The 20983-nt window shown below is 33.8% G+C and overlaps 1 protein-coding gene and 1 long non-coding RNA gene across 2 annotated transcripts; one reads left to right on the top strand and one right to left on the bottom strand.

Annotated features, from left to right (window-relative positions):
- Window positions 1-3023: 3023 nt before the first annotated feature.
- On the top strand, window positions 3024-4057 carry LOC128283509 (uncharacterized). The gene is made up of 2 exons (XR_008273872.1): window positions 3024-3154; window positions 3618-4057. It is a non-coding gene; the product is annotated as an uncharacterized LOC128283509 (long non-coding RNA).
- A 4384-nt stretch (window positions 4058-8441) lies between these two features.
- On the bottom strand, window positions 8442-9727 carry LOC108471692 (F-box/kelch-repeat protein SKIP25-like). Its single transcript, XM_017773272.2, has one exon. It carries the CDS (start codon window positions 9676-9678, stop codon window positions 8530-8532), a length of 1149 nt encoding a protein of 382 aa, XP_017628761.2. The 5' UTR covers window positions 9679-9727; the 3' UTR covers window positions 8442-8529.
- Window positions 9728-20983: the final 11256 nt, after the last annotated feature.

Here is a 20983-nt window from a genome sequence, read left to right as displayed (position 1 = left end):
CTTTTAGCGAGATCTTCTTTAGTGTAGATGAAACCTCATTAATCAAAAAGATAATATTTGAAGACCTTTCAGAGGGAGATTTCCTAAGGAGCAATAAGCAAACCCTCCAAATTAATGATCGTAAATTGTATTTGAGCCTTTGGATCATTGGTTAGAGAGGGTTTGAAGTTGCAGATAACTCTAGGAGGTAGAAGCCATTCGATGGGGATGCCCAAATCGTCCCCGAATTTTAGTTGGATAGCAACATATTGGCAACGATCAATTCCTATGTTTCTTGCTTTCCCATATGAGATATTTTTTGCTTAAGGGTGACCCTGCAAACAATAAAACCATAGTAACCCTAGTTGTTTCTTTTAGTTCCCTTAGATAGTTGGAACAAATTTTGAAACACTCTAAGCTTTAGATGTATTCCCTTCTCTTGACACAAGATGATGAAGCTAGTCAACAACAACCAAAAAGTATCAGATAATTTCTTGAGGGTTATCTTATAAAAGTTTAACACATCTCATGCAAAAGGATGCAAAGCATGCAAAGGGAGCAGGAACCACAAAGAATTTTGGAAACTCTTGTTAAGATTGTTCTTCCTCTACTCTCGAGATATTTGTAGATAGTTATCTTATGGTAGAGTCCCTTGTCTTGTAACAACCCTGTAATGGTATACCAAAAATGTTTACTGTGAGCAACCATCCATGTCATTCGAAGAGGATTCTCTACCTTATCACCACCAACGCCTTCAACCGAAAAATTTTTCATTAAAGATTCAAAAACTTCTGACAAATTGGACTGAGTTCTAGAAAAAGACATTGTAAACAAAAAAAAAATAAATGTAAGAAAAGAAAAATTCTTACTCTAAGAAGAAAAATTGAATGAACAAGAAGAGAAACAGTGTAAAATCAAGAGGATTTGAGCAAAAGACTGATGAAAGCAAACCAATAGAGGAACAACACAAGAAATAAACAAATGAAAAAGAATAAAAGGGTTTTTATAGACCTTCCCAACAAAACGGTGTGTTTCGATGAAATAAATGATGTCCTGACACCATCCAATACAAAAGTAGCATGTGACCGAACATAAAATTCTAGGTAAGACGCCATCATTGGTGTCATTTTCCTAAGTGTCACTATTGGGCCTCGAATTAAATGCTCTTAAACATAGTTGATGTTATTTGTTAACAGTTAAAATTACCCCAAGTAAAAGAAATTATATACCCACTACTTCATAAAACGGAAGGCCATTTAGAAATAAAAGACAACTTACGAATGTCATTTGTCAATCAATATAATATCATGACACCAACAGGTTTTATGAAACGAAAGGATAAAGGAAAAAATACAAATATTGGAAATTTTGTATATATTTCATCAAAAACAACATGATATACAAAGGAAGGAATTACAAGCAAACTATACAAAAAAAATTTTACAGAACTCTATCTTACTTGAGGATCCTTCCCCTTATTGTGAGAGCATTTGAACTTGCAAGCCCTTTCCCCTTATTACGAGAGGTGTTGGGATCAACGTCATCATCATCGTCATCGAAAGAATTGGAAGTACGTTACTGATAACATAATCCATAGTAGCTTTCTCGAATGGTTATGCTTGGGCTACAACATCTTCAGAGAGTAGAAAAGGATTACAGTGAGAGCACCCCCGTAGTATACTCACCTACTAAAATAATTATGAAATTTCTCCTATTCAGGTCTGTAGGGCAGTATACATCGAAACCATGGTTATGACCATCATAGAGCATGTCAAAAGAAAGGTTGAAAATTTAGTGCAACAAGGCTTAATGGACTGGAAGCCAATTGCATAGCAACGAGCACCTCGAGCACAACAATAACAAGGATAACTATTTCCACTGTATCTATTACTTTTTTAATTTCCACCTGTTTCCCCATTTATTTATTTCAAAAAACTCTCTCCTCGTTCAAGGATTGAGTTCACCTCTCCAACCTTTCAGTGACAATGTTAAGTTGTGCCCCCAGCTGACAAATCTTTCTATCTTGCTCATGGACCCACACCACATACTCCTCTTTCTCTTTCCGTCATGTCTCTTTCTCACTCTAAGATACACCTCTCGTAGGTGTGTGGCTCGAGGAAGCTTAGAAAGGGCCTTCTAAATGAGGACTTTGGCTCTTCGATTGTGCACTAACAACCATTAGACTTCGAACTGGAATCGACGCTGAAGATTTACTAGCAGCAACCTAAAGGAGAACTCCATGAGCAAGACACAACTATTTACTTGAAGTAACCAAACAGTGAGAGGCATGGTCAGGGCTAGTAAGGTCATAAATCACTGCCTTAGCAAGCTTGGCAAAAGTCACCCTTTAGGAAAAATCTTCTTTTGTTCACTTCCTCCCGGATTCATCATCGATTTTCTTTGGCCATTTGACACGTGAAAAAGGGACATCGTTTGCACTATATAGCCGATACAATGGTTAATTTTAAAAGAGCAGATGATCCTATCAATAAAATGACCATTCGAATGGTTATTACTAGACTCACCATCACTTGAAGAAAGAGGCTCTGAGGCAACTATGTGGTGATCATCTTGGAGTTGAGGAATAATTGGGTTGCTATCTGGTGGCACCTCCCACACGCAATCAGGAAGGTGGCACAACTTAGTAATATAGCATATAGATTCTAGTCACACATTGAAGACGTTTGACTAACACAAACTGTAATAGCCCGATTTTGGGTCTAGTCGGAACAGTGGTTTCGGGACCACAAACCTGACGAAAAAAAAAATTATTTTTATTATATTTTTATAGTCTATAAATTTATGAAAATATTTTGTAAAAATTTCATTCGAAAATTTTGACGTTTGAGCACTCAATTTAGTCAAAAGGACTAAATTGTAAAAAGTGCAAAAGTTGAGTTCTTTATATATGAGGTGCCTAATTGTTATGAGTTTTAAATTGAAAGTCCTTATGTGACAATTATTCCTTTAATAAGTTAGTGAATGGATATTTGTTTGGTATTTTTGAAATTTGGTTGAAATAAAAAGGGTAATTTTGTAAATTAATTAAAATATATTAGACAAATGATAAAAGCTATCATTTTTTTTTCATTCTTTCTTCTTCAACCGTGGGAAAGAACTGAAAATGGCAGCCATGGATGAGCTCCATTCAGCCAAGCTTCTATGGCTTATATAGGTACGGTTTTTGTCCCGTTTTTAATGATTTTCGTATTTTTGAGATCCCCGAAGCTTAAATTTTCTATTTCTACAAATTGATTGAAGAGAAATTAGAGTTTAAAAATTTACCCATTCATGATATGGTTGTGTTTTGATGATTTATAGTGGATAATGAATGTTTGATGTGTTAAATATGAGTTTTATTCAATGAATTTGGTAAAAATGTCAAAAGGGTTAAATTGTGAAAGTTACAAATTGGTCATAAGTGTGTGAATTAGTGAAAATTTAGAGTTTCCATAGAAGAGAAAAATGTTCAGCATGTCTTAAACCTTATAGAAATTGAATAAAATTAATTTACGAGCATTGGGGCAAAAGTGCAAATATGCAAAAGTTTAGGGGTCAAAATGAAAATTTGTAAAAATATGATTTTTAGACCCATATGAATATTGTGACTGATTGGTAGGCTAAATGTGATGTTATAGATGATGAAAATTGAGACTTGGACCTAGAACGGAAAGAAATCGATTTATGGACGAGTATGTCCTTTTCACCTTTGTGGTATCGAGAGTTTCCAGGTTAGCTCGGGTTGGAGGCCGTCAGAGATATTATCACCCTATCGAGTTAACGTTATCGGAGTAAGTAAACTCAAGTGATTCGAGTCTATGGCATGTATAGGGTTTTAATGTGAGTATGTAATATTATGATTTAGCCAAAGGCATTGGCTTGTTATTAAGGTAGTATTAGTCATGTAAATTGGCCTATGCCGGCTAATGACATTATGGGCCCATATGATTATTCTTATGCATGTATGTTATTATCTCTTGTGATGTGGCTTACAACATGTATGCCTAGAGATTGAATTGAGATTCATTGATGAGCTAGTAACTAATGCAGGATTAAGTGATTGGTAAATAGTTAATAATGCTTCATGAATGGTTTGTGATGTAATGATAGTTATGTCTAGTATGTGGTAATGATATGGGCAAATTCTATAATATTTATTACATAAGAAAATAACTCGAGCATAACATGTTTATAGATGTTTAAGAGCTCATTTATGCCACGTTGTATGTTATTGGATAAGTATGTATCTATGCATGTGGTGTGAGAGTGACAAAAGGCTTGATAATTAGACTATTTCTGGCCACACGGCCTGAGTACATGGGCGTGTGAAGCCTTAACGCAAGAGATTTTTCTAAGTTTTTCATGAGTTCTCGATTGGGTTCCGAACCGCCCCGAATGCATGTATTGGGCCTCGTAAGCTCGCATAAGGGACAAATTGCATGTGAAAAGAAAAGTTTTTAATTATTTGAGATTTCATGGCCCTGTTTAGTATGGAAGTGTTAGTAAAAGTCAGGTAGCACCTCGAACCCCGTCCCAGCGTCGGATGCGGGCGAGGGGTGTTACACAAACATTACATGAAAAGGAAAAGCATAAGAAGCTAGAGGCACAATGTTGTCATTTTTAAAACCATCTACTATATATTTGGTTGTGTAACCACTGACACCCCTATCCTCAAGACAGTACTTGAAAACACTCCTTAAAGTGATATCAAGGAGGATCTTCTTGGTTCATCATTTTGAAATGATGAGAACCATTAAGAATATCCTATAAGTGTGGATGATAATAGCAAATCCTAGTGGAAAGACGCAACCATTCAATAGGAAAACCAAATCTTTTTCCGAAATTTAACTCTATGAGGATGAACTTATTATAATCAACTAGCATGGTAACTTTCCCACTACAAAGTAAGTTTATCATTCAGGGTCTGTTTGAGAACTGAATTTGAACAACTCGAGAAACTGGTCTTCATTTAACTCCAACAAGAAAAACATATATCAAAACAACCGATCAGAAAGATATATTCCTTTCTTATAATCTATGATGAAAAAACCAATAAATAACCACTAAGAAAAACCCATCAGCTAACCTGGTGCCATGTGGAATTTGTACAGAACATCTCAAATAAAATCTGGGATGGGAAAGGTAAAACTCGCTTCCAGATGAAATAACGGGAGGTAGAACTCAGGCCTTCCACCAGTAGAAACTGGATTGAAGACTTCACTTAGATTATGCAACCCTTTTAGGATGCTAAACTCATATTTGTGATGTTTAGCGAGCAAACCACGACATAGTAGCAAAATTTTCATCTCCTAATGAGTCATGGGACACTGATAGTTGAGACTAAAAACATGCTCATCATCCCCTTTCGGATCTCGTGACAGTAACTTTGTTGGATTTTGTTGTGGTTGTTTTTTTTTTATTCTCGACAGAACACGACTAGAACATCACCACATTAACCTTGAGTTTTACCAGATTGCTCATTTCCCCTAGCCATTTATTAGTAAATTTTTAACAAAAATGTCAAAGTAACTTTGATAACATTAGAAAAAAATTATGAAGCAAATTGAAATGAAAGAATTCCAAAAAATGTATAAATTGTTCCAAAAATCAATAAAGACTAGTAAATCTATAAAAAAAGTCACAAAAATTTCAAAAATAAAAGGAGGCAAAGTAATCTTGAAGAACACCCAGAGAATATATAGACCTATCCCTCAAAACACATAGTTTCGAAAAATAAGTGGCATCCAATAGCAACTTACCACTTGTTCCAAAAGGATGTTGTTCATCATTATCAAAACTCCCTAGAAATGCAATCCTCAAAATAAACTTCTGATGGAATCTCAAACATTTGGATATAATGTTTCACCATAGAATAAACCCCTACCTAGAATAACTCGGAAAAGAGAAAGTTATCAGAACAGAGCATCTCAAGGAAGGCCACTTTTGTAACCCTTCTCTCGACTCAAAATGAGGGAATATTGTTATATCCCCATTCGTGATAAGACACATGGCAAGCCTAAAAGACATCTGAATAGTAAGCTTTCCATCAACAAGCTAGGAGGTCACCTATGAACTCACCCTACCGAAAGGACTATTCGAATAACGGATGGCTTGATCTTTTTTAGGAACATGAAGTCATTTGGTCACCAAACATCATGTGGGATCAATTGTTTTATCCCACCAAAGTTAGAACAACAACAAAATTTCTCCTGTCACAAATATCATCATCCTATCAAAGACATCCCACCCACACACTCCGTAATGATGGCTAGATGGCAAGTCCAACACGCTAACACCATATTACATGGGATCCTTGCCTATAAATGCCCCAAGAACGATGAAAAAGGGATAGACTCTGGGAATATAGTTAGCCTACACTCTTTCTACACTCAGCCTTCAAACTCTCTCCACTTTCATTCTCTATAACCTTTAGCTCTCTGCCCAACTAAGTAAACCGACCTTCTTAGAAACCGTTCTCTTCTCTTCTATACTCCCCTATTGTTGAGCACTGTATCAATAAATTGGGTTCTATGTAATATTAGTTCCACCCTATTTTTTTTTCTCATTTTAGTTTATGCATTTTTAGTTTGTTCTTTAGTATAATATTTTTAGTGTATATGATAGCTAATATATATGTTAGTTAAAATTGAATTTTTTTTATTGCAATAGGTTTTTTTGCTTGTTTGCTATTTATTTTATAGCATTTCCACGAATATTTACTTAAGGATCAAAATTTCTAATTCTAAATTCTTAGTTAAAGTGGGCGTCAACTTAACTATGGCTCAAAATTATATGAAGTGCATTGGTGGGTTTGGTAGAATTAGGAGAATCAAACAAATGGAAAGAACAAAATGTCCGGTGAAATTATATTCTATGTTTTCTTTTTCTTTCTTTTCATAAAAGTTTTTGAAGCTTTATAGAAACTAATTAAAATAGTGCCTTTCGTAACTATCTAATTGTTCCTTTTATCAGGTTGTAGGCTAAAAAATCGGAATTTAAAAATTTATGAGTTCGTAGAGTCATTTTAAAAATAAGAAATAATTTTTTTTAAAAAAAACTTAACTCTCATTTGATGTTAGCAAAACTCGATTCAATTAGAAAAATTTTTTTTTTTTTCGAATTTTAAGTTAATCGAATTGAGTTATTTGTTTTTTTAGTTAACTTGAATAAGTAATTCAAGTTTCGAGTTCAAGTTGAATTTCACAATTCAAATAACTCAAATAACAGATTGGTGTAAACACTCCTTTGGTCTATGTCAATTTTGAAAATGAACAAATTATTCTCTCTCAACAAAAATTACAAAATAATTCAAAATAATTTTCAAAAATTAAAACTAATTTTAAAATTCAAAATATTTATAAAAATTACAAATTTTATATATTTTTAAAAAATTCTAAAAATTAAAACTAAAACTAAAAAATCCAAAAGAATATTTTTAAAGTTAATTTTTAAAAAATCTAAAATTTTAATTTTGGAGCTAAAAATTAAATTAATGATTCAAGTTTATCAGACTAATAATTATTTTTTCTCTTATTTTGATTTCAAAGAGCTTTCAAATATATATATGGTTTTAAATTTATATGCTTTAACATGGAATTAGTTATATTGTAACAAGATTTTAATTTGACATCTTTTACAATTTTAATTTAACTCTAATAATTTTACTCGATTTAGCTCAACTCAATTACATTTCACTCGACTCAATTAAAAAAATTAAATCAAATTAGAATGATAAAATAAAACTCAATTAACTCAAATCTTTTTATTTTATATTCCATTGAATACTCACTCTTATCCTCCATATCTATATATTCATTTTTTATTAAAAAAGGTTGTAAATTAAATACGTATATGGAGTGATCCAACAGTTTAGTAAAAGTGGATATGATCAGGTCATCAAACAAGCTAGTACTTATAGCTGAACAGCCCTTCTTTCACTTTATTATTAAAATTAAAAAGGTTTTGACGAACCATTTTTCTTCATATACTTGGAAATTTGTAATAAATTCTTACACAACTAAAGAAGGAAAAAGGAAGCTATGGGGGCATTCATAATTACGATCCACAAATCAGCATAAGTAATAAGAATTTAATAATTAATTTCATAAAATTTAAATTTTATAGTCGAACATAAAAATCGAAGGTAAATGGAGTGACCTAAACTATAAATTTAGCTATGAGTGGAGAAGTGCATGTCACCCTAATGTGCTATGCAAGTCTGTTTCTAGCTCGTTTTGTCAATTTAATTAGTTTTACTCGTATAGTCGTGTCGAGATACAACCGGTAACTTGGATATCGAAGTGAAATGCTAAGGCTGAGTATACATGTAAACCAGCATATGCATATGCATATATAAATATATAAAGGGTATTTAAGCGATTGTGAGATGAGCATTCAATCATGGATTTAGTTATTTGCACGTTCATGTGACTTTGGCATGTTAAAATTTCAACTGATTCATGTTATATTATATTAAATATATATATATATATATTATTTCTAACATGAAAATACAACCAATATATTATGGTGCTTGATTTGTGACATTAACTAGTGTTGTCTACTAATCATCCTAGGCAAAACATGCACAGCCACCACTTCCAACCCACATGGTGGCTCCACCTCCCAAAACCTGGTAGGCTTGTCCCTTACATCCACCACTATAATCCTTTCCCCTTTGGCTGAAACTGCACATATTTTCCCTCTCCCTGCTGCTATATGTTCTGCACGTTTAAGCTGTTCCAACTCGATCACTTTCACCCAACAATCTTTTTCACCATCGTATTTGCTTAACCTTCCTTTCACTTCATCAATCACATAAATCTCATCTTCATCCATCGAGGCTGCTGGTCCATTCCAACCAGCAACCATCCCTACAGGCATGTCTTCCCACTTATCCAATCCCACGTTATAAACTGCACCTTCTTTCAATGCATTTCCTTTGACATTAACCATGCAAAGTTTCCCTCTACACCCAACTGCTTCCACTGCTTCTCTACTAAACCTTCCATCTTTAAACCCCGCCTTGTTTTCCCATACCCAATTTTCTCTCTTCTTGTTTAGGTCCCACTGTTCCAATGACCTTGCTACATCTCCTTGGTAATGGGAGCCAAAACCGCTTGCCATGTAGACCACACCTTGGGCTGAGCCTGCAGCACACCACCGACGAGGGGCGGAGATTTGGGGGCCATAAAACCAGATGTTAGACTCTGGGTGGAAGACTAAAGGGCTGGAAAGAGCTGGGAAAAGATTTTGAGTGGTGGCAGCTATGACGATTAATTGGTTGGAGACTGTCAAGGATTGGATTGGAAGGTTGCGAGAAAGAAAAGAAGGGTGACGACGGAGGAGATGGAAAGAAGGGTTTTGAGGAGGGCTAGGAAGAGATCTCCAAGATGACGATATTGGATCAAAGGAGAAGAATACAATTGTGGATTGAGGAACTTCTCTAGGGAGTGCCATAGTGGGATTATGCAAAGGAGAAAGAAGAGCATAGAGGGAGAAAAAGGGAGGGAAAGAAGGAGAGTAAAGGAGGCGACGCCATGAATGGCAAACAGAGAAAAGAAGAGAAGGAGAAAGAGAAGAGAGACAGCGTTGAGCAAGATCGTCAGGGAGGCCTGGCAAAAAGGTTCCATTTTCAGAATCATTATCATCAAAGGGATCATTCTTAGATTGCTTGCAGCATTGAACAGTGATTTCCATGAAGGAGGTACTGTAGTAAAACAGTGGATCAATGAGGGACTGGAAGGAGAGCCTGCGAGGGATGAGAAGGGGGTGGCTTTTATCTTGCATGTTGGGGCTCAACTGGAATTTCAACTTCAAACATAATGGAAGATAAAATTACCATGAAGCCGAGTGAGTAAATGAAAGAGTAAATTTTTCATTTTTATTATTAAAATTTATTAGGTTATTCTATCAACTAAACAATTTAAATAAATAAAAATTTTAATAAAAAAATTAATTTACTTTCCAATTTAATATATATAGATTAATTTTGCTATTTTTAATAAAAAAACAAAATATAATTTAAGTTTTGGTACAACAGCTCCATCATGTTTTTCTTTGCTTTTGGTCAGATATTTGACTGGCTTTTCAATACATTAATAACACTAACATCTTTTGCTGTAATAACACTAACTTTAACGTACCGTACGTTTAGCCTTTTCTTGTAGAAAATGCTTCCTAAAAACATAGAAGTTTCTATAAATTATTTTTAGAGTAAATTAATTAGATGATTAGTCCATTTCTAAGATGTTTTATTTTAAATTTTTTCACTCAACTTTTAGAATGTTTTTATTTTACTCACCTAAAAAGTAAATCTTTAATAATAATTGATTGTACATGTTAAATCATGTCTACATTATATTTACATATTTATTTTGATCACCTAACTCCTAATTTAGTTTTATTTTGGTGACCAAAATAATATTATTTTAAAGTCTTGATTCGAGTAAAAAAAGATTAAAGTGAAAAAAGTAAAAATTAAAGTAATGCATTAAAAATTATCATATTGTACTTCTTTAGAACTTTCGAAAAGGAAGTAAACAAATACAACATAACAAATTTTAAATGTATTATTTTAATTTCTATCTTTTTTTACTTTAATCTTTAATATTTTTACCTAAATTAAGACTTTAAAGAAAAATCGGTAACCAAAATAAAAATATAAACGTAATATAGAAATGATTTAATGTATATAATTAATCACCATTCAAGATTTAACTTGAATGTCTAAAATAAAAATATTCTAAAAATTAAACGACAAAATTACAAAAAAAAAAGTGGATAACGAATTTACCTTTTTTTTTCTTTTTACAAATGATAGAAAATATTTAGTAATTATACTTGGGATTAATGTCAACAAAAGATAGCAATCTCAAACTTTCTATCATCACCCTTATGATTTAATCGACTTAAGGGTGAGTTAGGATGGATAATTGAGCGCGGTGTAGTATGTTTAGCTTACTTTTTGTCTCATGCTATAATATTTAATCTCACCGTTAACGCAATTAAATGCACTACCCATCTTAACTTACTCTTAGATCTTGTAATTTATTAAATATTACATTTTAGAAATTGCATGAATAAATAATATATATTTTTGGTAGAATTACAAAACGGGAGAGGAGACAACAATATCAAATTTTGAATTCTGTTGAGATGCTAATAAGGGAGCCTAGCTCAATGTTCCAAATAGGTATTCATGAATTTATATTAAACTTTATATTTTAAGTTAAATAATTTTATTTATACTATTAAAATTCTAGACTTTTGGTGTAAAAAAAACATATAGGAAATTATTTAGTACAGTATCAATAGAGTTTTAAACTCTATAAGTATAGGATTAAATATTAATAAATGTTCAATAGAGATATAGTAAAATATTAAAATATATTTTAAAAAAAGACATGATAATTTTTAAAATTACTTGTGAAATAAAAATGTATTTTAAAGTCGGTTGAGTTTTAGTCGATTGGCATTAATATTATTATCGGTGTAGGAAGATATAGGTTTAAATACGCTAAAGTACATTATTTTTCTATTTAAAAATTAGGCTATGAGTAATTTTAGAAATTATATAAAAAATAGATATAGTAAAAATTATAATGAAGTTAATATTAAATATATATATATATATATATATTTCTAATATATCAAATACTAACGACAAAAAAAATACAAACTAACGATTCGAAGTATATCATATATACTTTAATAAACTTTTAACTTCTTTGAAAAGTATAAAGAATCCTTTAGAAGGGAATAATAAAATCATGAAAAAATATAGAATCCTGAAATAAAGGCCGGCATGCATGATGTATGGTATATGTTCCAATAACTTTTTGGGTGTGGTGGCCTACTATAGATAGCCATATTAGGCTTTCATGTTTCTACTATTGCTATTTTGTACGACCACTTAATTAGATGTTTATAGTCCCCAAATAACAGTTACATTTTCCCTTATGAGGGGCCTAAAGGGACTTCTTTGTTATGCCTCTCAATATTTTTACCCAAAATTTATTTCTTCCAAATTATTTCAACTAATTTAATACAAGTTATATATAAATGAGCAGTTGAAGGTAAAATTCAATAATTCTTAACGCAAAGGAATTGAATACATTTATTTTTTTGGTTTGAGAGACTGGTTCAAGCTTTATAATCTATAATGGGTAGGCACGGCACTGTAGATGTACCTCCTCATCTATCCAACATTTCTTCCTTTTACTTATTTTATGTTTAGAACAAGTAAAGAACGAAAATGAAAGGCGAAAAAAAGATATGTATGCTTTTTTGTGTTTTACACTATTAAAGATTATTAAGTCCATAAAAAACTATTTCACCAAAAAAATCTATAATTTTTTTTAATAAAAATAAATAAACAAGATACATGCGTAGGACTGCAACTTTGCAAGTAAGGCTTTCAAGAATTCAACCTTCAGTTAAGGATAGTAAAGTTTGAATCATTTGATAGATTTAAAATTTATCAATTTCCTTTTAGTGAAAATTAGTTTGTCGTTTTGGCACATCTCTGTCTGTCGTCTTTGACACAATTTTTGTCTTTTTCCTGTTTTTTTCTTGCTTCTCTTTCTTCTTTGACTTTCTATTGCCTTGTTTCTGGTTGTTGCTCTCTCTTGTTGGGTGGGTTGATTTTGCCTTTGGTGTGAAAAGTAATGGAACGAGGCATTGAAGATCTGAGTTTGGATGATGGTGAAGAAGAGGCGTTCTCTATGCCGGGCGAGGCAGAAGAACAAAATGCTATGTATAGTTTTTGTTTGGTGGGATGTTTTCTTACTATTAGTGTGGTGCATTTTCCAGCAATGAGAAATACTATGGAAAATATTTGGCATCCCTTGGAGGGTGTGCATATTTCTGATCTGGGGGAGAAACGTTTTCTCTTCAAATTTTTTAATGAGTTAAATATTTCACGGGTTATTACAAGCGCGCCTTGGACATTCAATAATCACCTTTTGATTTTCCATAGGATTCAGGAGAATGAAGACCCGATGTTTGTTCCTTTGGTGTATCCAGATTGATGGATTCAGGTTCATGACTTGCCTCAGGGTCTTTCAGGGATACAATGGCAGTGCAATTTGGTAATTTTATTAGAAGATTTCTGGAATATGATATGAAGCAATTGTCCAATGGGTATATGAATTATATGTGCATTCATGTCCAACTTGATGTTCGAAATCCTCTAAAAAGAAGAAATAAAATTATGATTTCTGATTCAAAGTTCACTTATGCAAAATTTAAGTATGAAAAATTAACATTATTTTGTTTTTTATGCGGCTGCCTTGGTCATGGAGATAATTTTTGCCTGATGAGGCTACAAAATGGAATGCAGGAATTAGAGATGAGATGAGATCTGTCGTTGAAGGCTCAGGGGAGGAAGGCTTCCATTGTCAATAGTATCTGGCTAAGAGGGGATGGAGAGAATAGTTTTTTTTGGAAAGTCTCGATTTGGGCAACAATCCAGCCAAAACTCAATACATAATTAAGGGCGTGAATCAAGGGCTAATATTAACCCTATTCTTGGGATTTTTGGAAGGTTCTAAATCTCTAACTATTTTGAATGGCTTTCAACAAGGAAATAATTTGTGTCATAATGGAGAAATGGATTTGGGACGTGGGAAAAGCCAATTGGTGAGGCCTTCACTGAATGGTGACGATCTAAGGACAGCTCCAGGTGGGCTGAGTCAGTCAAATGGATTGGATGTGGCAAATATAGACTGTGAATTAGAGGAAGAGCCATTCACCAATGAGGAAGGTAGAAAAAGACAGAGGTTTGATATTTTGGTCTCTAATGTTTCTACTGTTCATGATTCATTAGAGGTTTCTAGTGGGCATTCAGCTCATATTAAACAGATATCGGTGGCTGCAATTAGGCAAGTCGACCGGAATAAATGAATATCTTGTACTGAAATGTTCGTGGATTGGGGAGTCTGCAAGCAGTAAGAAGGCTTCAGTATATGCTGAAGATTTATCATCCTCAAATTGTCTTCTTTATAGAGACAAAATTGAGTGCTAATAAAATGGAGGTTGTTAGGAGACGTTGTGGTTTCTTCAATGGTATTGATGTTCTTGCCAATGGTTCTCGAGGGGGTTTAAGTTTAGGCTGGAATGGGAGTAACTTGGTCAATTTGAAGAGTCTCTCAAAGAATCATATTGACGTTGAAATTCAAGAAGATGAAGCAATTTCTCAATGGCGTTTTACCGATTTTTATAGGGCTCTAGATGTTAGGAATAAATCAGAGACATGGGATTTACTTCGACGTCTGGGGAGAAATAATTCACTACCTTGGCTATTTGGTGGCGACTTTAACGAACATGAAAAATAGGGAGGAATGCTAAGAGATGAGGCTCAGATGGAGGCTTTCTGTAGAATGTTAGAAGATTGTCAATTGGAGGATATAGGTTTCTCTGAAGCGTGGTTCACGTGGGAAGGGGTCAAATAATGGAACGGAATATTAGAGAAAGAATCGATAGAGGGGTGGCTACAGATGCTTGGCTTCAACTTTTCCTAACGTATTCTTTGAGGCATCTTTCGCATTCTTTCTCGGACCATTTTCCTTTGCTCATTGAGATGGATGACGAAGGGATGGGTAGAAGATCTGTTAGGTTTCATTTTGAAGTCTGGTGGGTTTTAGAGGAGTTGTGTGAGGAAGAGATAAGGAAGTTATGAGAGGAAAGTTTTGGTTCCTTTTAAAATTGTATGACAAATCTTGCTAATAGGTTGAAAGTTTGGGCAGGTAAGATTAAGTATAAAAGAGGGCGTGAAGCGAAATAATTGAATAGGAGATTGGAAGAATTGAATTATGATGAGAGATCGGAGGAAAATTTGGGTGAGCTTGTTGTGGTCAAACTTCACTTGAATATGGAGATGGATAAGGATGAGAGATATTGGGAGCAATGAACAAGAGCTAATTGGTTGAAAATGGGTGACAAGAATACTTCATTCTTTCATAAATATGCTTATAAGAGAAGATGTATTAATTGGATTCGTGGTTTACAAAGAAATAATGGGTCTCTTGCTATGGATGGTAGGGAGGTGGAGAATATTGCTCGTGAGTATTCTTCTAACCTTTTTGTCTTTAGAGGAATTGGTGATTTGGAACACATACTATTAGGGGTTCATTCATGTATCTCGGACAGCATGAATCAAAGCTTGATGGCCACTTACACAGAGGATGAAATTATTGAGGCGTTGAAAGGGATGGTGCCTACAAAAGCTTCAAGTGTTGATGGTTTTTTGGCAAATTTTTACCAAAAGTACTGGCACATTATTGGTAAGGATACTAGTGACTTTTGTTTGGATATTCTGAATCATGGAAAATCTTTGCAAGAAATTAATAAAAATCAGCTGATGCTAATTCCCCAAACTGCTAATCCTATTAATTTGAAAATTTATCTTCTTATTAGTTTGTGTACAGTTATCTATAAGATTATTGCCAAGACTATTGCTAATCAGTTACAAAAGGTTTTGGACGATTGTATTGATGACTCTCAGAGTACTTTCGTACTTGGTAGACTCATTACTGATAATGTGTTGCTAGCATACGAGGTACTTCATTCGTTGAAGAATAAAAGATTTGGGAGAAAAGGTTTCATGGCTTTAAAACTCGACATGAGTAAGGCCTATGATAGAGTAGAGTGACCTTTTATCAAAGGTATGATGTCAAAAATGGGTTTTGCAGATCGGTTTATTGATTTTATTCTCTGATGTGTTAATTCTGTCCAGTACTCTATTTTACTTAATGGATAAGAAGGGTCAAGTTTCAAGTCTTCTAGGGGATTGCGCCAAGGGGGTCCATTGAGTCCCAACTTTTTATTTTTTTGTGGAGAAGGGATATCTGAGTTAATGAGATTGGCAAGTCAGGAAAGGAAAACTTGTGGTGCTAAGGTTTGTAGGTCTGCTCCACTAATCACCCACCTCATGTTCGTAGATAACTGTATAAACACATACACATAATTTTTGATAACTTCTTGCTGCCTCTTCCAAAACTTCCCTATTTACTTTTTGTTAATTTACTGACTTAGTGTGAGATAGAAACATGCATGTCTCGTCGTAATAATGAGTGAATCAATGAATGAAAATGGAAAAAATAAAGTGTAACTCCATTTTTTATGTTTATGTTAAACCAATCACTGATCTTATACTTTGGGAAGAATTCTTTTTTTTTAATTGCTTATCATTCGTTTGGAGAGGTCTCGAATCGAGGGATTAAGGTATTGAAGGATATCCTTGAGGAGTATAAGTCTTGCTCGGGGCAATGTGTTAATTTTGAAAAATTTACGGCTTTCTTCAATTCGAACGTGAATGATCACGATAAGAATGTGATTTTTCAGGTTCCTAATGTTCATTGTTCGACTGACTCGGAGAAATATTTAGGACTTCCAAATATGGTGGGTCGTAAAAGGAAATTGACCTTCCAAACTCTGAAAGATCGATTGAAACAGAAGATAAACAACTAGAGTATAAGGCATATTTCATAAGGAGGCAAAGAGGTTTTTATAAAGGTTGTTTCCCAAGCAATTCCCACTTATACAATGGCTTATTTCCTTTTGCCAAAATCTCAAAGTCTAGAGTTGGAAAACATAATAGGTTCATTTTGGTGGAAAAAATCCATGAAAAACGAGGCATGCATTAGTGTGATTGGAAGTCTTTATGTGCACTTAAGGAAAAGGGCTGTATGGGTTTTCGTAATCTGAATATTTTAAGTATCGCGTTATTGGCCAAATAGGGTTGGTATTTGTTACGTAGTCCTAATTCTTACTAGTGCATACTTTAAAAGCCAAGTATTATAAAGATTTTGATTTCTTGAATTCCAGGTTGGGAAATTTACCTTCCTTTACCTGGCAGAGCCTATGGATTGGGGATGGATGAAAAATTTCTATTTGGTAGATGCTTGGGTTCCTGAAAATGACGACTTTAGAATTTAGAATATCAATGTTAACTCGAGACTTATAAAAGCTGCAAATTTGATTGATGTTAATTCTAGGAAATGGAAATTTGAGTTGGTTTATAATACCATTTCGTAGTAGGATGCAGAGAGGATTCTTTGTATTGCTTTGCCTTTGTTTGAGTATGAAGACTTTCTCATCTGGCGAGGTGAGCTCACTGGGGAGTATTTGGTCCATAGTGGTTACAAATTTATTTACATGATGGGCAGAGTCAATTATAGGCAAATTACAAATAATTTTACAAGAATTTGTGGAACTTGGATCTACCCCCTAAAATAAAAATTACAATTTGGAGATTCTCCTGTAACTATCTACCTACTTTTAGTAACCTTCACTACTGAAGATTGATAGGTTCTACTACTTGCCGGCGGTGTCAAAATGGAGTGGAAATGAGGGAACACTTGTTTCGTGAATGCCCTATAGCAAAGGAAACATGGGAGAAGTTAAGTATATTTTGGCCTATTCCAGATGAAAACAAAGATTTCAGAGATTGGCAAAAAATTATCTTTGAGTCCAGATCTATGGCTAATTGCAGAATGATAGCATATGCATTATGGGCGATTTGGACTTCCAGGAATAGATTTATTCATGAGAGTGAAATCAAATCAAGTGCTTAAGTTGTTGTTTTTGTGAAAAATTATCTGAAGGAACTTGATGGGTTAAATATGTCTGTACCTAAAAGAAGGGTTGTTCAGTATATGGGTTGCTCCGGTGGGGTTGAAGTTAAAATAAACTTCGACGCAACTTTCAACAAACATAGAAACGAGTCGTGTTCTGGGTTAGTGATTCGAAATGATAAAACAGAGTTTATTTGCTCAAAAATAGTCATGAACAAGAATATACCGTCCATTTTTGCAACAGAAGTGGTGGCGTGTTTCCAGACACTGAATCTAAGGCTACACCTTGGGTTGAGGGAGGTAAAGGTTGAGGGAGACTCCCGGTCGGTGATTCGTAAGCTACAAGAGAAGAAGGAGGACAGATCTAGAATTGCAGTGTTTATAAATGATTCTAAGAATCTGAGTTTAGGTTTAAGGTATTGTGCTTTCCTCTTTACCAATAGGGAATCTAATAAGCTTGCTCATCTTATAGCATCTGAAGGAATTAAAAAGAGGGAGACAACTTATCTGATGAATCTGGTTTCTTCTAGTGCTGAGGAAGTGGTGGTTGACGATCGAAGGTGGACAGAGGTCATGAGAGAGACAAGGGGTTGGAGAACTGTAGATGAAGATAGAATTGATTTTTGAATTAATCTGTTGGTTAGAGCATTCCAGAAGGGTGGTGTCTTCAAGAGAGTTTCGGGGGAAATGAAAAGGTAATCTGATGGATTTAATGGATGATAATTAAGTAGTAGTTTGTTGTTCCCTATATGGCTTCTTGTTTTCAAGATGGGTTATCTAATGGAGTACAGCTGGAGCGAGAAGTCTCTAGAGCTTCCCCTTTATCGTATGCTGGATATTTGATTGGGTTATTTTTTTCATTTGTTTTGTTTTTGGGCTTGATTTGGACCTTATTGTTTTATTTTGTTTGTTTATTTGGTTTATTGGGTTTGTTTTGATCCTGGTTTTGAATAAAAATCCAGTGATTTATTTCAAAAAAAAAAGATACATGTGTAAGACTGATTGATGTACAAATCGTGATAAGTTTTATAATTTATGAATGACCGTTCTTGAAAACTAACTATTATCACAACAAAGGCAAGCGCACCTATCGAATAGTAGTATAGCTTATGGCAAGATCGGAATGTCGAACCCAAAGGAACTAAAAGTACTAGTATTAACTTTTTTTTTATCATTTAGCCTAAAAATAAAGGATTGTTTTATCTAAACTAAATACTAAACTAAGAATGCACGGAAAGTGAATTGGGGAAATAACTTTTGGGAAAACTGAATGATTTGGACAATACCTAAGGAAAAATCCACCTAGACTTCACTTGTTATTGACTCTAAATTAGACGATTTATTCATTTAACTTGATCCGTAGAAACCCCTAATTTATATTATTATCTCTCTCGAGACTAACAACGTCTAACCCTAGGTTGATTAATTGAAATCACTTTCTAATTAAAATCCTTAGTGTTGCATTAACTTGATTTATGGATTCCCTTATTAGGTTTCACCCTAATTCGACAAAATTATGTCACCCTATCTCTAGGGGTGCAATCAACTCCGCTTAATTATGTTAGATCTACTCTTAGACAGGGACTTTTTCTCCTCTGAACAAGCACATCAAAACTTGAATTAATATCCTGGAATATCAAAGCAAGAATTAAGAAAACATAATTAAGAACAAATCAAATATTTATCATATAATTCAGATAATAATAACAAGATCTGTCTTAGGTTTCATTCCCCTTAGGTATTTAGGAGGTTTAGTTCATATTTATGAAAGAAAACATATCAAAAGAATAATGATAACAAAACATAAAGAAAACCCAAGAACTCTTGAAGGGAATTGAAGGGGGATCTTCAGTCTTGAAGGCGAATCCGGCTTCTGAGATGGATCAATCGGATTCCTTCGAGTAATTCCTTGCTTCTTTCTCTCTGTCCCCCTTTCAGGTATCTCCTGGGGTGATTATATAGGCTTTAGGATGCTTCAAAACCCTCAAGACTGGCCTTTTTCGAATAGGACTAGACTTTGGCTTGACAGGGACATACCCGTGTGCAAGTGCTTCAACCTGTGTTCGAGTCTGTTGAATAGACACGGGGTTGTGGTCTACCCGTGTAAGAAAGTCCAGGCCGTGTTAATTTCCCACATTGGCCCATTTTCTCTATTTTTGGCCCGTTTCTTGCTCTTATAAAACATGGAATTAAAGGATTAGGAACATCGAATTCACCAAATCTAAGGAGAAATCATCTATAAATGCGTTAAGCCTGGGATAAAAATATGTATAAATTACGGTTTATCAAATACCCCCAAACTTAAGCATTTACTTGTCCTCAAGCAAAATCCTCAACTCACAATTAAGAATTCATTTTTTCTCAACTTATAATTCCTGTCAATAATATCTCAGAATAAACCATAAGTAATCATACATTGAGAATTCGACTAAAAGAACATCAAAGTTTCAAGCATTCCAAGTTGAGCATTTTATCACGAAAACATTAGGTGTCTCCCCCTCATCTAGGTAATCACCTTTGATTCAAAATATCACATAATTCAACATCCTCACTAAAGATTCACTCAAATCACTCGAGGTGTTTAAGGACAAGAAATTTAGCACTCAACAGTCAATATGAAAAGTTATTACCATAAACTTGCATGAAAATCAAATCTCCACTACTATATAATGAGATGATATATCAATCAAAAGGTATTTAGAGGGTTGTAATGTGGCTTTGGTTAGGGGGTGTGGTCACAAGCTGAAAGAAAAGGTTAGAATCGAGATTGAATTGAAAAATTACTTAACTAGAAAAATACTAAAATTTGATAAATTACATTCCTAATTAGAAGATCCTAGAATTGAGCTTTTCTTTATGGGATATGGAATTAAATACTTAAGCTCAAAAATAAAAAGTTACTACTAATATGTATGTTTTTTTTTAAGAACAAATCAAATATTATAGAACTTTGCTAAAAATAAAACATAGCTAAGCAATTTATTCAAATCGAATCTCGACAAAAAATAGGGATCAAATTAATTGAGGGGATTTCAACAATAATGGGTTATGGGTTAATATTGAGGGTAATTCAATGAATGGCTTGTTAGGCTTAAGGGGGTTCACTAAGGGTTAATTATGGAGGTAGGCTTTTATGGAGTGAGTGGGTTAAACCTAGGTGCCTTTATCATCTCAATATATCAAATTAATGGCGTGGTCTTGACATGCATAATCGAAGCAAGTTCTAGAATAACAAATCAATATTGACGCACTCATAGCAATAATAAAAGTGAGCATGAAAGAAATAATAGATGCTCTAAAGGCTTAAGATCTCACAAAAATTAAGGCTTTTTAATGTTAAACCTGTGAATTTCAACCTAAGATAATACCTAAACTTGGGGGAACAACCTCAAAATTTTAATTCTCAAAAATCAACTTATCATGCTTGA

Source organism: Gossypium arboreum, chromosome 11 (assembly GCF_025698485.1).
Source record: "Gossypium arboreum isolate Shixiya-1 chromosome 11, ASM2569848v2, whole genome shotgun sequence".
Lineage (NCBI taxonomy): Eukaryota > Viridiplantae > Streptophyta > Magnoliopsida > Malvales > Malvaceae > Gossypium > Gossypium arboreum.
The sequence above is the reverse complement of the archived record's forward strand: the minus strand, read 5'-3'. Positions and strand labels throughout refer to the sequence as shown.

Coding starts and splice junctions, on each gene's coding strand:
- LOC108471692 (XM_017773272.2), bottom strand. CDS start 9,678: ATGGAAATCACTGTTCAATGCTGCAAGCAATCTAAGAATGATCCCTTT.